Source organism: Microtus oregoni, unplaced genomic scaffold (genome assembly GCF_018167655.1).
Source record: "Microtus oregoni isolate MIOR12 unplaced genomic scaffold, Mior012 000059F_ref0000304, whole genome shotgun sequence".
NCBI classification, from domain to species: domain Eukaryota; kingdom Metazoa; phylum Chordata; class Mammalia; order Rodentia; family Cricetidae; genus Microtus; species Microtus oregoni.
In genome coordinates, this window is record NW_024543835.1 from 11,343,742 (window position 1) to 11,363,041 (window position 19,300).

General features: G+C 38.4%; 1 protein-coding gene across 1 annotated transcript in view; it reads right to left on the reverse strand.

Annotated features, from left to right (window-relative positions):
• Pola1 (DNA polymerase alpha 1, catalytic subunit) overlaps positions 1-19,300 on the reverse strand; it is a 329,968-nt gene that overhangs the window by 301,878 nt on the left and 8,790 nt on the right. The window contains exons 4-11 of the mRNA XM_041639492.1: positions 17,932-18,012; positions 9,397-9,512; positions 8,877-8,939; positions 7,922-8,014; positions 7,424-7,511; positions 6,960-7,161; positions 6,695-6,873; positions 1,008-1,120 (exon numbers count right to left, since the gene is read on the reverse strand). Coding sequence (XP_041495426.1) covers positions 1,008-1,120; positions 6,695-6,873; positions 6,960-7,161; positions 7,424-7,511; positions 7,922-8,014; positions 8,877-8,939; positions 9,397-9,512; positions 17,932-18,012 — 935 coding nt within the window. The remainder of the gene's footprint in view (positions 1-1,007; positions 1,121-6,694; positions 6,874-6,959; positions 7,162-7,423; positions 7,512-7,921; positions 8,015-8,876; positions 8,940-9,396; positions 9,513-17,931; positions 18,013-19,300) is intronic.

Genomic DNA, 19,300 nt, shown 5'->3' on the forward strand with positions numbered 1-19,300 from the left:
TAGCACAGTCTTACAAATGAGTGTGAAGGCAAAGACTTAAAAAGTATACTAAACCAAATGTCAAATCCCTCCAGTGCATTATAAAAGCCAATCAGAAATAAAGATGACCAATCCTAAAAAATGGGAAAACAAGTTTTAAATCCTGGCCCAGAAGTTCCACAGTTAAACTAAGATGGAAAGGGGAAAGGACTGGGGTTTAAAGGGATTCGAGATGTTAAAGATAAAGAAGGGAAAGGATTCTCCAAATAAAGGGGTGTCGTGCTGTGTCCGCAGGTATCACTGGTCCTCTCACAGCCTGTAGATGCTGAAATAAAAGCTGCTGTTTGGTAACTGTCAAAAAAAAAAGGGAAAGGAAATGGAAATGATTTTGTTAATTAGTCATGAAGATGATGTTACTGCTACCTAGAGAGCAAAAGCATGAAAACTGAATCAAATGCCATTGCAGAGACTTAGTTACAAGTCCATAGTGCTAGGCAAAGGGGAAATAGAAAAAAAGTAAGCATTCCATATATTTTAAAATTTATTATTTTTTAAACTATGTCTATGAAGCCTGGCCCAGTGACACATCTTTAATCCTGACACTCAGGAGGCAGAGGCTCGTGGATCTCCATGAGTTCAAGGCCAGCATGGCCTATATAGTGAGTTCCAGGCCAGCCAGAGTTTATGCATTAAGACCCTGTGTCAAAAATAAACAAACAAAAATTTTGTCTATGTGTGTGTATATGTATATGAAGGTGCCAGTGGAATCTAGAAAGAATGTCAGATCTCCTAAAGTTCAAGGGGGTTCTAAGCTACCTGATGTGGGTGCCAGGAACTCAACTTGGGTTCTCTGGAAAAACAGTACCAGCTCTTAACCTCTAAGCCATCTTTCCAGCCTCCAGCAATATATATTTTAAGTTTTTATTATAAAAATAGAAAAACTCAGTTATACTTTATTTTTATACTTTTTAAATTAAAATTGTGTCATTCACAATTACTGAGATTAAAAGGTAATCACTAATGTTTACCATTTCTCGGGGAAGGAAGTAAAGTGTTCGCTCGATGTTTTTCACCATAACGCAACAGCTCACATGGATTTGGGCAGATTTGATCCACACTTTGCCAAACAGAAAAACCACACCTGAAGAAACAAAGGAAAACAAAAGGAAATAAAACTTTCAAGTAAATAGAATTAAAGGGGCAAGTCAAAGGCCCAATGAATTGTGTTCACATATTATACCTAGTTCATATTTGTATTCCCTTATATTCTTCTAAGATCACTAGGTAATAAATACTGTAGCATTAAAATGTGGCTTTGCAAACATCGAGTCACTATTCATAAAAACTGGCTGTCAAGTAAGAACTCCAAAGATTTGATAGCCAACTCAAGAGATGGTCAACTTTGCAAAATCCTGGGCTTCGTGAATTATGAGTAATCAGTACAGCCACTCAAAACAGCCACTGATCTTAAGACACTAAGAAAATTCTGACACATGCAAAGGTTACTGTTCACAAGGCCAATTACTCTAGTTTCCAAGACAGCTCATCAGTGTTTTCTTTTGTCACTCATCCTGGCAGAAAGAAATAAGACCACCCAAGGATTTTCATTTCTGCAGATGATTAAAACTCTTACAAAGATTGTATAATTTTCAACAAGGAGGTAGGGTGTATAAGTGGGGAATATAAAGAGAAGGAAAGGGAATACAGAGAATAATTTTAAAAAAATCTTCAGAGTAGCACAGAAAATTAAGTCATCCTTACAACAGTTAAAAATGAAAAAACAAAATTTCATGCAAAGAAAAAATGAAGACCCTAATATTGGATTCAAAGATTCAAATAGCTCATTTTACAGTCAAACTAATATCACACTTCATGCAACACATTTGACACTGTTTATGCCTCATTTGCCACAAAAAGATCACGGTAAACAAAGATTACATTCCTCCCCCCAAAGTTACTAGCTGAAACCAGGTGCAGTCAGGATTATTCAACCTTGAAAAAGTCATAATGAAGACAGGATATGTTACGATATGCAAAGAGTAAGATTCTTTTCATAATTATGGTTCATTCAGCAATAACTGACTGACTTAGAATCTGGAAGAAAGTGAGCAACAATAACGGGGTCTTTAAGCATACTCCGTTCTTATTAGCAGCAATGACTTCACCAAAGCTTAGTGATCATTAGCAACCATCATGATGAAACTGTTCAACCCCTTAAGATTACAGCTTTTAAAAGCTATTTTATTTAACCCATTGGCATCAGAAACAGAAACATATGCCACTGCAGAGAATGCAACTTGAGAAGTGCCACAGAAAAGGGAAGTGGACTTAGAGAGGGAAGCAGAGACTTACGACAGGAAAGGGCCAAGGGTACATTTTTCAGTCATGCTGGAGATTGAACTCAGGACCTTATGTATTTTAAGCACATGCTCTGCCACTGAGCTATATTGCATGAAACGTATTTTACATTTATTTACTTTTTTATATCAGTATTGCTCAGGTTGCCCTCAAACTTCTCAGCTGAAGAGACCCTTCCACCTCACCTGGGTAACACAAGAGAGCCAACCCTGTTGGCAGAGGTATGGGTGAGCCAGTCTTAAGTTGTTTGTGTGGAAGAGCTGACCCCACTACTCATCTGTCGTTCAGAGGTGGAGGAAAGATGTCCCCCGCTACCTGCAACAGACTAATGCGATCACCCGCCCCCTTGCCAACTGCAGCACTCAGGAAAGCAGGCCCTGCTCCTCGCCTAGACATTACAGCAGAGTTGGCCCTGTTGCCTGAAGTATGACCCACGCCATGTTGCGAGCAAATGAGAGCTGTCCCCATTACTCATCTGACATGAGGTCACATGGGTAGAGAAATACCATCCATTCCCACACCCCCCCCCATCAATGTCTGAGACAGGTGGAAGAGCTGGTTCTGGAGTCGGGGCTGTCCCTGACAGCTCACTAGCTGCAGCACTTGGGAGAATGGCCTCTGCACCTCACCTGAGCAACATAGTAGAGCTGACTCTGATAGTGTAGGTGCTTGAGAGACAACCCTGAGGGCATGAGAACAGGAGAACTGGTTCCATTCCTTATTCACTGCTGCAGGGGCAAAGTTGGAGAGTTCACCCTGGTGGCAAGGACAGGGGAGAACTGGCAGGCTGACCAACCCTGCAGCTGCCCAAGCCCAGAACCAGGATTAGGAATTGGTCCACCCCAATATCCAACCCATTTATGTTCTTCTAGAGCACATGAAGTGGTCTGACTCTGACTCAGAGCTGCAGGATCTCCAAACCACAGGGCAAAAACAGGATATCCAAGAATCTCAGTGAGGGCCAAACAATGATGATGTAACAGAAACCAAGGCCTTGAACCAGACCAATGACGCTTTGCAAAGAATACTTGCAAGTAATGATATATAGACAAAGGGGTTTACTATGTGATCCACTGTGTCACACTGTAGCTTCTGTGATAGAGATTTTTAATTTTTCCCTTTTTTCTTTCTTTCTCTTAAATTTTGTTTTATTGGGGGGATTACAGGAGTAGAGGGCAGATGCAAAGGGGCAGGGAAATAAATGGAATCAAGATGCATGATGTGAAAGATACATTGAATAAATAAAAATTTTAAAAAAGCAAGAATCCATAACAACATCATCATGCCCTAGCTAAAGTGGAGTTGGTTAAGATACCATTTCTGAGCTTGACTATAACTGCCTAAGAAACTAAGATAAGGCCACATGCTACATAAGTGGTTATGAGAGAACATATAAATATTTGCTAAGAGGAAGTATATTAATGATCTGACAATTCCTCTAGAAACCATTAACATTTTTCTAGGTAATATCCAGTTAGCTTTATTTAAATCAGGTCTCCAAGTCAAACAGTTAGTCATCCTTCTTACATACTTGCTTTACTAATATACAGTTATTCCCTCAAGTTTCAGTAAATGCAGTCTCCAGGAAATCATTCTGAAAAATACCACTTATATCCACCACAGATCCCAAGATATCTAAATGCAGACAATTCTACTTCAGGTGTATATGGTATTTTATACTAATCAAACAGACCATGGTGATTCTGACTATATTGACTCTGATCCTTTAACAAAGATTCCTACACTATACTGGGCCCACAGGAAATTCTCCTCATCTCTTAATTTAATCAAATCTATAAAGTCTGCCTCACAAGTTATAAACATACATAAGAATGCAGATGTCAGTATACAAATACCTGAGGTTTTAGCACTTATATATTGGGAGGGGGAGTGTCAAAGTCAGAGGATAACCTGCAAGAATCAACTCTCTCCTTCACCATGTAGGTTCTGAGGGCAGAACTCAGGTCACCAAGCTAATTAGCCTTTACCTGCTAAACCACTTCCAGCTCCTATTGTAAAAAGACTAACTTTGAGGAAAGGGTCCTTATGCTGCTTATAACACTTTAATTCTACAAAACTAAATTTTTCCATGGGTCTTAACATAAAACAATACAGAAGACATGAACCCCAAGGCTAACAAAGGCAGCTAGCTACTCAAATGCAGTTGTAATACCCATAGCTAAGTCCTTCTGAATCCCAGAATTCATTTAATGAATCACGGTAAGTGAAACGTAGTTTTCCCTTCTGTTGATGAACAAAGAGGCTAAAGACAAAAACGCACACACACATACACACATACATTTCCACTACTTCACTTGGGAGTACTTTTTAATTTCTTAAAAACTTAACCTGAAGAACATAAAACAAGTTCAATCTGGTAGCAGAGACACAGACCCAGAAACAGCCATAGAAAAGACATCTGTTCAGTTCAAGGAGTGGTGTGGGAGGTCCTTCTGTATATGTGTTGTTTTTATTGGTTAATGAATATTGACAGGGCAGAGTAGAGCTAGGTGGGGAAAATTAAACTAAATACTGGGGAAAGAAGGCAGAGCCAGGGAGAAGACATGTAACCCCACTGGAGACAGATGCCAGATCTAGACAAAACTTTACCCAGTAAGCCACAGTCACATGGTGATACACAGATTAATAGAAATGAGTTAAGCAAAAATATAAGAACTAGCTAGCAATATGCTTAAGCGATTTGCCAAGCAGTGATTTAAATAACATAGTTTCTGAGTGGTTATTTCGAGTCTGGGCAGCCAGGAACAAACAAGTGGCTCCTACTACTAAGGACTTTCTCAGACAGGTATTTGTGTTCAAAATGGAGTAATATACCTCTGACATCACAATGGTGTTCTGAGTTTAGGTGATTTTTCCCCTACAAGAGGGAATAACAATATCCTCAATGGATGCTCAGCCCTACAAATTCATAAAGAATATTCTCTTTGTTCTATTATTGGACAGCCATTTTAGTCAACCCACTACTAGCATTTTGTGAGTCAAGAATTCACAGAATTAGCTCATTAGAATGACCAGGGAGAAACCCAGTGTGAAACCTGGTGGTGACACACACCTTTACTCCTAACACTTGAGAGGCAGATCATGTGAGTTTGAGGCCAGCACGGTCTACAGTCCTAGTTCCAGGACAGTCAGGGCTACAAAGAAGAACCCTATCTCAGAAAGCAAACAAAGAAAAAAAGAAGAATAACCAGGGTCAGTCTTGACTCCTATTTCCTGGCCCCATACAATCTACAAAATGTTTACATCAAAATATAGTTAAAATCTCTTTACTTTTCTATTTCTTTCTTTATTTTTTTTGGTTTTTTGAGACAGGGTTTCTCAGTAGCTTTGGAGCCTGTCCTGGAACTAGCTCTTCTAGACCAGGCTGGACTCGAACTCACAGACATCCGCCTGCCTCTGCCTCCCGAGTGCTGGGATTAAAGGCGTGCGCCACCACCGCCTGGCTACTTTTCTATTTCTTCACAGTAATCAGGTTCCAATTATCTAACACTTCTACCCTAAACTGACTGGTCTTCAGGGCTTCCACAATTCCCTACTACCCCACTCCAGGCTCCTTGAGTGCTTACACACACACACACTTCTCCACACATGTCAGTGCATTCCTGTTAAAATGTAAAGCCAATTATGAGATCATAACACACTACAATTAAACCTTCTGACTGACACATTCTTCGAGTAAGATTGAAATTCCTTGAGAAGGCTTTTAAGGCCTTCAGTATCTAGCTGTACTAGCTAGTTTTGTTTTGTTTTGTTTATCAAGTTGACACAAGGTAGAGTCATTTGAAAAAAGGGAACCTCAATTGAGAAAATGCCCCCACAATATTGGTCTGTGGTCAAGCCTGTGGTACACTTAGTTGATTAATAATTTATGTGTAGGGCTTCCAGTTCACTGGGGACAGTGGCACCCCTGAGCTGGTGGTCCTGGGTACTAAAGAAAGCAGGCTGAACAAGCCACAAGGACCAAAAGGCCAGAAAGCAGTACTCTTTCATGGCCTCTACATCAGTTCCTGCCTCCAGGTCCTGCCTTGAATTCCTGCTCTCCACCTCAGTGTGTATTTATTCTCTGTTGAATAAAAAGACAAATTAGGCCAAGTGTGGTAGCGCATGTCTTTAATCCCAGCACTGGGGAGGCAGAGCCAGGTGGATCTCGTGAATTCAAGACCAGCCTGGTCTACATATGGAGTTCTAGGACAGCCAAAGCGAGATAAAAAAAAAATCAGTTAATTTAAAGAGACAAATTACTATCTGATTCCATTAGAACAAAGCCAATAAGAATCACGAAACTATTTAAAGGAAAAGGTATTACAGTGTGTACTAAAAGTCTAAGTATAATTACCTGGTTGATTGTATGGATCTTCATAAGCATCCAGCCAATAAAACTGAAATACTTGTTCATCATCTGCCCCTTTTACTAATGGGAGGTGACTGGAATCCACTTGAACTTCCTGAGCTAAGAAACTGCTTTCATCGTCCTGATCCATTTCCCAACAAGACACATCTGGGAGAAAACTTTTTCTGCAGAAATCACATTTTCAAAAACTTTATAATCCAACAGAATAATTAGAGTACTATTTTTCTGAAGTATTATAAAATTTACTTACAAGAAAGATGTGGTTCCTTTTGTAGGATCTGCCTCATGTTTCACCCTCTCTACTGGCTCATTCTCTTGGTCACAAGTCTTGGCAGTCACAGGCTCCCCATCTACCTCCTCAGCTTCCATGGGCTCATCAAAGTCACCATCTTCAAACTCCATTATTCCTGATTCCTGCTCATCTTCTGGACACTCTGTTTGGGCCAGCTCTCCTGTAAACATCACCATATGTTCCCATCACATGCTAGTGTCATGGGCCACAAAGCTTACTCTACATTGAAATAACAGCCTTTCCCTATGTTATATTTCTCTTTAATCTTCAGATTGGATGCTTTTAATTTTTACTACTATAAATTCAACCTTTCATGATTAGATGTGCCACCTTCAAAATTACCTCCACCCCTGTATCACCAAGCCTCTATGTGTTGCAGTTACTGTTCAACAACTTGTACTTTTGCCTGACATGAGACTTACCAGCAAATTCAGCACATTTAAGAGGAATGGGAGTTAACAGAGGTTCCTTCTTAAGGACAGGGGAAGCAGGTTTTCCTGAAGGAATTGCCTGTAAATGTTTTTAAGTGTTTAGTCAGTTAGAACTGCATACTAAAAATATGCAACTGTCCTACCCTGACCAAAGATAATGACAGTTCCCATTTATAAAAAGATTTGTGTATTATTAATGTAATGGCTTCAATTATTTTACTGTTACCTGGATTTGCACACAAAAAATACTTGTTTCCAGGAAGAAAATTATTGCATTTAACACAGTTGTAATACCTATAATAAACATGTACTAGTTACTACAAAATTTACTACAAAAATGCAGGCACATGCTATTTTTGAAATACATGAAACTATATACTGAATGGAAGTTCTAATTTAAAAGAAACAAAACAAATTCAAAATCATCATCTCCTTTATATAGGCAAATAAAACAAATTTAAAGCAGAACAATATTCCTCCAGAGTTTACCTTAGGGGTATGCACTGAGAAAGGATTGAGCAAAGCTCCAGTGGATCTTTTTTTCTTTGGTATCAATACAGGTGGTGGAGATGTTTGAGATATCTAAAAGGAAAGAGAAGACAGACATTTCATTGTCATGCCTGATTTACCACATAACAGAAAAAGTACATCTTTGCTTATGCCTAATAAGTAAAGTGTTTTTCCTTCCCTGCCCCCCAAACAGGATCCATGCTCATGTACTGCAGTTACTATAGCAACAATACTACAGAAATCACTAGAAAACCAGAATAGATATTTAATCAATCCCTAACTACTTTTCTTTCAAAAATTTAACATACTCTCTTCACTTACTCTTTCAGGTATTATATTTAACATCAAACAAAATAGAACTAAATAGTGTTGGCATTAGTCAATCAGTAGTCACTTAGAAAGAAGTACACCTCTAAATAAAAGCTTAGTCTTTATGAGATATGACTAAATCACAAAATTCACAGTGTAAAAGAGCCTGTTTGAGTTCTACCAAAGGCATCTCACTTGCTCTTCCTTCCCTCCCACTCAGAATTCAGAAAGGGGCTCTCATGCCTAAGTGTGCTGATTGACAGGCTTCAATCTATTCATGGAACATACACTATAGCAACAAAATACAAGCAATGAAAATTCACAGAACCAACTACTGGGTGGATTCTTACTACTTCCAACACACACCCACACAGCCCATCTACAGAATCCTAGAGCAGTAACAGTTGGAAACTCGTCACCTAAAATGGTGAGAAGAAACCTAAAACAGTGAGAAAAAACTAATTTGGGGGCTTTTGTTTTCTTTTTTGTATGGGGGGATTTTGTATGTGCATGTTTGGTGGTATCCTGGCACATTTCTTTCTAGTGATAGTTTGTTTTGTATAATTACTGAACTGTTTCTTCAGTCTATGCCCCTGTATCTTATAACTCCAGGAAATTCACTTACCTCACTGTTCAGATCCTGTAGAATGTCACCTAGCAGATCATCCTTGGACAAGTCTACTGCTTTCTGTATAGTATATAAAAATTTTTTTAAAGTGCAAATGAGATTCTGGATTGAACTTTTTCATGCAGACCACACATACATTTCTGAGAGGAAGAATCTGATCCCATCAGTACTTCACTGCTCACTCTCATCTGCTATTCAGATTTCAACAATCACCTGTGCATATCTAATTACATTTATACTCCCAGCCTCTATTTCCATCTTCACTCTGTAACTCTTGCTTGACAATAAAATTAAAGAAATTGTCATTTCAGCATTTCTATTTAATTTTCTTTTGTCTCCTAAGTTGAAACCACTGAAGTACCTATATTCACATAAAACCTAAATTCGTCTTACTAAGTGAAATTCATAGAACGTTACTCAAACATGTATTGAGCACATACAATTTGGGCAATGAAAAATTAATTTCATTTCATTTCATACAAGGGGAAAAAACAATATAAGGAAACCTGAAACTCACATCTGCAGTTTTCTTCCCAGCACTAGCAATGAACATTGCCTTGATATTGTTTGGTTTTGTCACTGAAGGTTTCTTTACATCCTTCCTGTCCTTTCTGTGTGCTCTGCCATCACTTCCTATTGAAATAAAATGTATTCAGAAACACAAGCTATGTAAAGCAAAGGACACTGTCACTAAGACAAAAAGGCAACCCACTGACTGGGAGAAGATCTTCACCAACCCCGCAACTGACAAAGGTCTGATCTCCAAAATATATAAAGAACTCAAGAAACTAGACGGTAAAAATCAACCCAATTATAAAATGGGGCACTGAGCTGAACAGAGAATTCTCAACAGAAGAAGTTCAAATGGCCAAAAGACACTTAAGGTCATGCTCAACTTCCTTAGCGATCAGGGAAATGCAAATCAAAACAACTTTGAGATACCATCTTACACCTGTCAGAATGCCTAAAATCAAAAACACCAATGATAGCCTTTGCTGGAGAGGTTGTGGAGAAAGGGGTACCCTCATCCATTGCTGGTGAGAATGCAAACTTGTGCAACCACTCTGGAAAGCAGTGTGGCGGTTTCTCACGAAATTCAGGATCAACCTACCCCTGGACCCAGCAATACCACTCTTGGGAATATACCCAAGAGATGCCCTATCATACAACAAAAGTATATGCTCAACTATGTTCATAGCAGCACTGTTTGTAATAGCCAGAACCTGGAAACAACCTAGATGCCCTTCAATGGAAGAATGGATGAAGAAAGTATGGAATACATATTAGAGTACTACTCAGCAGTAAAAAACAATGACATCTTGAATTGTGCATGCAAATGGATGGAAATAAAAAACACTATCCTGAGTGAGGTATCCCAGACCCAAAAAGATGAATATGGGATGTACTCACTCATAATTGGTTTCTAGCCATAAATAAAGGACATTGAGCCTATAATTCGCAATCCTAGAGAAGCTAAATAAGAAGGAGAACCCAAAGAAAAACATATAGGCATCCTCCTGAATATTAACCTTCATCAGGCGATCAAAGGAGACAGAGACAGAGACCCACATTGGAGCACAGGAATGAAATCTCAAGGTTCAAATCAGGAGCAGGAGAGAGAGCACGAGCAAGGAACTCAGGACCGCGAGGGGTGCACCCACACACTGAGACAATGGGGATGTTCTATCGGGAACTCACCAAGGCCAGCTGGCCTGGGTCTGAAAAAGCACGGGATAAAACCGGACTTGCTGAACATAGCGGACAATGAGGACTACTGAGAACTCAAGAACAATGGCAATGGGTTTTTGATCCTACTGCACATACTGGCTTTGGGGGAGCCTAGGCAGTTTGGAGGTTCACCTTACTAGACCTGGAGGGAGGTGGGTGGTCCTTGGACTTCCCACAGGTCAGGGAACCCTGATTGCTCTTCGAGCTGATGAGGGAGGGGAACTTGATCGGGGGAGGGGGAGGGAAATGGGAGGTGGTGGCGGGGAGGAGGCAGAAATCTTTAATAAATAAATAAATTATAAAAAAAATTAAAAAAAAGAAACACGAGCTAGATGGAAAACTAAAGCCTAGTTGTAGTCACTCATTGTCTGTATATGAGAACTTAAGAAGAAAATAAACTAAGAATTCAAAATACAAAATTGGGAAATTCTGCAGAAGGTACACAGGAAAGTCTTTTAAATGAGATAAACTGAAGAAAAATGAAGACTAAATTATGAGAAGCAACGGAATACAATGAGTTAAATATCAGGGGGAGGGGTAGGTGACTAGTTGTTGAAGAAGACTGCTCTTTCGTTTCCCGAACACTCAGACCCAAATAATCACAGAGAAACTATATTAACTGCAATACTGTTTGGGCAATAGCTTAAGCATATTTCTAGGTAGCTCTTAATTCTTAAATTAACCCATGTCTATTAATCTGTGTATCACACAAGGCTGTGGCCTACCAGTAAGGTTCCAGCCAGCGTGTCCTTCTCCTTAGGCAGCTACATGTTGTCTGACTCTGCCTACTCTCTATATATATCTCTGTTTGGACTTCCCAACTGGCTTTGCTCTGCTAAGTCACTGGCCAATAAGCAACACATACAGAAGGACACCCCACATCAGTTGGTAGAAATGCAAAGCTTTTGCAAAGGGGTTAATTTGCTGTCTTCCTTCCCACAAAAAAAAAGGCAATAAAGATAATCTGGAACTAACAGCAACTGGACACATGCTCTATGCTGTATCAAAACTGAGTGGCACAAGTGTACTTGCTCATTCAAAGAGGACTTTTGTCATCTGTCTTTCTTTGTGGGCATGACTAAATCACCTGAGAACTTTTCTAATACTGTCCATTTTAATATCATTTTCCAATTCATTCCAAAAAATATAAAACTAAAAAGAAACTAGAATAACCAATTAAAACAGTGCAGTAGCAATATACACAGACTACATGACGTAAAAAAAAAGTCTAAAGAAATGTGACATTCATATAAAAAAACAATAAACACACTTATGTCTCACTCTTTCCAAGTACCACTCTTAATATTAACCCATTCAATTCTATTAAGAAAAATATCATTTAATAAATTTCAACTCTGTTTCATAAAAAAGAAGTCTAGAAAACAACACAATTACTTACAAAAATTTACTTTATAAGTTGGCAACTCACATACTTGAGTTTTCAATAAGCCATGTTGACTAACCATTTCTAAAGCAGTAAATCAGTATTAACACCAAAATGACAAATTTAAAAATAAACAACACAAGTATCTTGGGGGTGCTCAAAATTTTTAATAATCTATTTCTTTGATTTTTTTTTTGTTTTTCTAGACAGGTTTTCTCTGTGTAACCTTGGCTATCTATAGACCAAGCTGGCTGGGAATTCTGGAACTCAGAGATCCGCCTGCCTCTGCCTCCCCAGTGGTAGGATTAAGGCATGTGGCACCACACCTGGTTGAAATTTTTATATATATACACAATATATCTAAATGATATCTAACCTACAATTCTCTTGCCCCAACTTACCCCGAGACCCTCCAACATATCACTCTCCCAATTTCATGTCCTTTTCTACTATAACCCATTGAGTTCAATTAATGTTGCCCATATCTACATCAGTGTGATATCAAAATTCAGGCTTTATTCTCCCCCACAAAGATTTCTAGTGTCCTTCCTCTGGCAACATTCAACTGTCTTTTTTGTTTGTTTGTTGTTGTTTGGTTTGTTTTTTTATTTTTATTGAAAACAGATTCTTCTCTATACATACATTCCGAATACAGTTTCCTCCTCCTTCACTCCTCCCAGCTCCTCTCCATTTCCCCTCTCTCCCAGACGCACTATCCCTCCTCTCCTTTTCAGAAAAGAGCAGGTCTCCAAGAGATGACAGCCAAAAAGGATGAAACAAGATACAATAAGGCAAGGCAAAGTCCTCCTATCTCAAAAGCTTGACAATACATTGTTAGTAAGGCTTTGGGAAAACAGATACTTGTATACTGTTTATAAAAATGCATAATTCCTACAAAGAACATGAATGGGCACAATAGTTCAGGGTTGTAATACTAGCATTCAATAAAAATAACCTGTGCTATGTAATGAGCCCCTAAGTGGCAGCTCACACCTGTCTAATTCCAGTTCCAGGGCTTCTGACACCCTCATACATTTGTACAGGTAGAACATGATGAACATACAATAATAATAAGCCTAAAAATAGAGAGAGATGGGTTAAGGGCACTGCTATTCTTCCAAAGGACCCAAATTAAATTCCCAGCATCTACATGACCACAACCACCTGTAAAACTCTAGTTCTGGGGGATCCTATGATCCCTTCTGGCCACTATGGGCACCAGGCATGCATTTGGTGCAGACATACATATAAACAAAACATGAACAAACATTAAAAATAGATAGGGGCTAGAAAGATGGTTTAGAAGTTAAGAACACTTGTTGCTCTTGAAAGTTCAGTTCCCAGCTTCCACACAGTGGCTCACAACCATCCATAACTCTAGTTAAAAGTTCCAGGGGATGTGATGCCTGCTTCTGAATTCCATGGGCATCATGCACACAAGTAGTACACATTCATACATGCAAGTAAAATACTCATATACACTTAAAATAAATAAATCTTTTTTAAAAACTTTTAAGATAATTTTAAAAAGTTTTCATGTACACTTACTCTATAAGCCAGCAACTTCATTTCTAGGAATTTTCCAGGAGGAAGGCACAGAGTTACCAGACATGGTACTATTTATAATAACAAATTATTGAGTCCTTCCAAGGAGTTCATTGAAAGTAGTGAATACTTACACCAAGAAGCATCTGCATGCTGCTTTGCAGCTACAGACACATAAACATGAAGGAAAGATTTCTACATACTCTACATATGTCACTAGAGTGATTTTCAGGGTACCTTGCTATGTGAAATAAAACATGGAAAGTAACTATGTAGACATTATCTTTTATGTAACAAAAATAAATCAAAACAATACACAAAATTCTTGGTATATAGCCTTCCAAACAAAAAGTACTCAAGCAAAAAGTTGAACACAATGTCCAGAGTGCAATAAGGACAATAAACAAAAGATAGAAAAAACACAGATGCCCATCAACTAATGAAGATATAAACAATATGTAATATATATATACACACATATATATCACATAATAGTATATTATTCATTTATAAAAAGAAATAAAGTACTAGCACATGCTATAACATGAATGAAATAAATTAGCAATATTATGCTGTCAAAGAAGCCAGACCCAAAAGGTCAATTATTTTATAATTCCATTTATATGAAATGTCCTAATAGAATAAGCAAACCCAGAGACATAAAGTACATCAATAGCTGCCAAGCACTGAAGGAATATAGGGGGGTAACTTCTTAATGAGAATTGGGCATGCATCTAACGTGAAGCTACTCTGGAATCAGATAGTGGAAATGGCTGCATACATTACAAATTTACTAAAAGTCATGAATAATATATTTTTTATATGCCTGGACTGTGAAAACTGTAGGATATTTGTGAAACTTTAATACAAGAGAATTATACAAAGGTCTTTAGATTTTCATTGACATCATTTGGAACAATGTTTAAATGCCAATAAACAAAACTCGGGCTTTAAGAGTGAGTACAGAGAGGTCAATAGAAGTTTGAAACAAACAAAAAAGACTTCATGAGAAGGCTTTAATCTCAACACTGTAGGTTAGTAGGATTTATTCAGAAATACAGGGGAAAAAAGTATAAGTAAATATTGACGTGGAGTTCTTTAGTGCTAGCTTGATTTTACTGTGCTTTCTCATTGATTTCTCTTCACTGCGACGTAGTTGATATACTTTTCTACCGCTATGGTGTGCAGTCAATACATGATGAGGTGATTTCAAATACAGTTGACCTTTTACTTCTAGGCAAAATTCTGTGACTTTTCTGTAAATTTTAAAGTAAATTGTTGGATCCTGTTTCCCTTCCTAAGCTCTTCTGATCTTACCAGGCTTCTGGCAAAGGATACTGTAATACTGATGAGCTGTAGGTATATGGTGGCACAAAACAAGAAGTAAAAATTTCTAAGACTGTTTTCTAGAATCTCAAAACTTCTTTTCACTGATATCTAATCAAGAAGAAAGAATAATACAATCACGGAAACACAATGATAACTCCTTCAACTCAAGAAATACTGTGTACTTTCTTTGTACTGGCTACAGTGATCAAAACTGGGACAACTGGGACATAGGTCCTTTCTCTGAGATACTTCCTGTCCATTCCAACTTCCTACTACACAGCTGGCAAAATTAAAATTTAGACGTGATAAGATCAGGTCAAAATGATACAATTAACAACACTGCCATAATTCAAGCATAACCTCTTTACCTCAGTAGCAATTAGTACATCCATTCCCCAGATTTGAATACAATCCCCACTTAAAAAGAATCAAGATTCTAGGGAGAAACAGTCAATTCCAGGTTTATGACAGAAGTATACAAGATAGGGACTGAAAAATCATCTTTGCTCTAAAAGCTGGGTGTTCAAAGACTAGCAGGACCCTGTCAAAATGATGATTAAAAGGACTCCGTTAAAATGTGAACCTCAAAAGGAAAAATGAAAGACCACTTGCTATGAAAGCAAGATGACCCAAGTTCAAATCTCCAGCACACTCATAATAACCAGGTATAGCCTTTCATGCCTATAACCCCAGTGCTGATAGGAAAATGAATAGATTCAGAGAGTTCACTGGACAGCCAGCATGGCCAAAAACAGCAGACTTCAGACCCTGTCTAAAAGAATTAGATGAAGGGTAAAAAGGGAAGATACCCCAGGGTCTTTCTCTGACCACCGGCATACTCACTCATACTTAAGCTCAACAGCAAACACACACAAAAGGAAACTAATGGATACTGAACTTTAATAGTATATTTCTTCGAAATGTCCAATTTCAAAGTCATAAAATAAAAGAACAGAGAAGCAGGGTGCAGTGATACCCAAAATGCTTAATGAACACATGAGGCTTAGGCAAAAGGATCACTAGAGTTCAAGAGTTTGATAGCCAGAGTAACATGGCAAACAAGAGCTTATCTCAAAAAGCAATTAAATAAATAATTTAAAAATAGAATCACCAATAGCTACTCAAAGCATTTGGTGAAGTTTTGTGAGGAAATAGACTATATACAATATATATGGCTTAAAATCATCCAGTACCTGCATGACTACAAAAGGGAGAAAGTTTTGTAAGTAATCTGACATTATCAGTTTAACCAAGAAATCAAACTTAGCAGTAATAACGGAGCAAATGATATCTGATCAAAGGGAAGGTCTCTACTGCTATAGGTGTTGTCACATTTACTCTCAAGTATTTCTTTACTGTTGCCAAAATATCTAACCTGAACTTAAGAACAAAGAAACAATCAGGCAGGGCGGTGGTGGCGTACACTTTTAATCCCAGCACTTGGGAGGCAGAGGCAGGCAGATCTCTGTGAGTTCGAGGCCAGCCTTATGTACAAATTGAGTTCCAGGACAGCTAGAACTGTTACACAGAGAAACCCTGTCTTGAAAAAACTTTTAAAAATTAGGGGAGCCTGTTGCGGGAGGTCCTCCCACTCCTCCAGCCTATCACCGCTGAGGTAACAGCCCATTGGGGCGAGGTTTCTCTCCCTTTAAAAAAGCGGCCACTTCCCTCTCCTCTCTCTCTTCACTTCCTGCTCCAAGGGCGACTAGACTCCTTTCCTGGTTGCGTAGAGGGCTGTTGCCTGGGACAGTGATCTGCAAGTTTTTTCCCCTTTAAATAAATACCACCCTAATAATCATAACCCCAAATTGGTGTGGCATTGTTTATGACTTACGCCTTCAGGAGCCAAGGAGATGGCTCCTCAGGTGTGAGCACTTGCTGAGCAAGCCTGACACCCTGAGTTCAGTTCCCAGAACCCAGGTTTAAAATATCTGGGATAGGGTAGCATGCATCTGTAATTGTAGCACTCCTCTATAATTCTAGCACTCCTACAGTCAAATGAGAAGCTATGGTAGAAAAATCAGCTAGGATGGGGTTCAGCTAACCTGGAAGTCATAGCAGGAAATCAACAGATTGAGATGCTGCCTCCAAGCAAGGTGGAGGGAAAGAACCAATTCCCAAAACGTCCTTTGATCTTCAAATGGACACTGTGGTACAGACATACCAGTGCATGTATATGCCCCCTCCCTCTGTCCCTTTCTCTCTCTCTCTCTCTCTCTCTCTCTCTCTCTCTCTCTCTCTCATACACACACACACAAATAAATGTCAATAAATTTTTTTAATTATAAAAATATTTTTGAGCTAATTAGAAATTTTTCCTATAGACATCATATTAGATAATACCATGAAAATGGTGCTATGGTTAAACAGACAAGCATCCTTACTCTTGGAAAGCCACTGCTGAAGTTTAAAAAACTCACCACAAAAGTCTTTGTATATGTGATTAGGAAAAGGGAAAGGAAGCAAATGTATAAAATGTTAATCAAAAATGAGGATCATTTAAATTTTCAACTAAAGCAAGTTGATTCCCCAACAGACTCATACATCCTTTTGATATGGCAACATATTATCATCTACTTGAAGTTTTTATCTACTAAATTCACCACTGATTAACATCACACTTTACAAGTTAACTACAACAAATGCATCATGTTTTAAGGGAGTTTACAGTTTTGTGTTGGGTTGCCTTCATAATTACCTTGGTATATAAACCCTTTTTTCTAAGAAACTATACTATATTAAAGAGCAAATATTCTAAATACATCACTTCAATAGGAATTAAAAGACATTACTTATTGTTGCATCCTTTAAAATCTACAATTCAAAAATTACTAAAGAACTAAAAATCTTAAAATAAGAAAAACATCAAAGTATTTGGATAATGAGAATATAATACGTTTATTTCCTCCTAGAATTTTTGCTTCTTACATGTAATTTTTCTACCCAACTGTTGCTCTATTAGAACATACTCTCAAAGCCAGACTGTATCAGAATACCAACTCACTCCAAATTTTAGACAATTCTTCAAATCTCAAAATGACATCTTTCAAAACAGAACATAGGTACCTTTCCCAGAGGTGTTAAGTGCATCATCCTCAAGGTCATCATCAAAAATTTCTCGGCCATCTTCCACATAGCCTATACCATCTGAAAGAATAAAATTTAATTTTGAAATTAATTTCTAAAAGTGGTCCAAAGCTGGGCATGTGGTGCATCTCTGTAATCTCGGCACTTAGGGAGCTAAGGCAGGGAGACTGCAAGTTTGAGGCCAGCTGGAGTTACAAAACGAGCTGAAGGCCAACCAGGGCTACAGAATGAAAGCCTGCCTCAAAGTAACAAAAAATAAAAAGTGAACAATAATATTTTATTCATGGCTCAAAAAATTAAAACCCAAACACTTACTTACTCACTTTTTCTGGTATGTTCCAATTTGTTTGGTAGAATTCTGTTCGAATGGGTATTAGAAAAGATATAGTAGCATCCACACAGCAGATACAAAGTCAAACCCTAAAGATACATAGCATATCTAGCTAGGTGAGCTAAAGAAACGATCTGACACACAGGACCAAAATAAGGCTGCTTTATAGTCATTTTGTTCTATGAAAGAAAAGGAAGTATCACAAGCCCTGAAAAGCACCCTAATTTCCATGGGAAGACTAGTCACGTAGTTGACCAATTACAGAAATAGGAGTCATGAATATAGTCTTCATCTCTTTCCTCTGATCAATATTCTCATGCCAGAAAATCAGAACCTACGCCAGGCAGTGGTGATGCCACCTTTAATTCCAGCACTCGGGAAGCAGAAGCAGGTGGATTTCTGTGAGTCTGAGGACAGCCTTCTCTACATGGCTAGTTCCAAGACAGCCAGAGATACATAGAGAAACCCTGTTTCCAAAAAAAGAAAAGAAAAGAGAAAAAAAGAAAGGGAGGGAGGCAGGAAAGAAGGAAGGAAGGAAGGAAGGAAGGAAGGAAGGAAGGAAGGAAATCAGAACCTAGAACCTATAAGCAGGAACCAGTGACCTTTATACAAAAACAAAAAGACCACTCTTCAAGATACTTTCTGTGGCTCAAATTATACCTACAACCTGCTGTATTCTTCACAGCAACTCTAGAAGATAGTCTCTTATCTCTATACCACAGTCAGAAAACTTGTGGCTTAGGTGATATTAACTGACTTACCCAAGACTAGATGGAAAGTGTATACCTTAATTCCACGGGCTATGGGGCCGTGTGTTGGATCCACAGATTGGTAGTTCTTCATTATTCCTTTTTGTAAAGGAAGACACTGATGATTGAACCCAGTGACCCAAGCATTCCCTCTCAATTCCTACATGGTCAGTCATGTCCTGGGGGGTGGGGGGGATTCTTCGGTATGTTCCTATTATTTTCTAAATGGCTCTTAAGTAGACTTCCTATTTTCATGCTTCTTCATTTT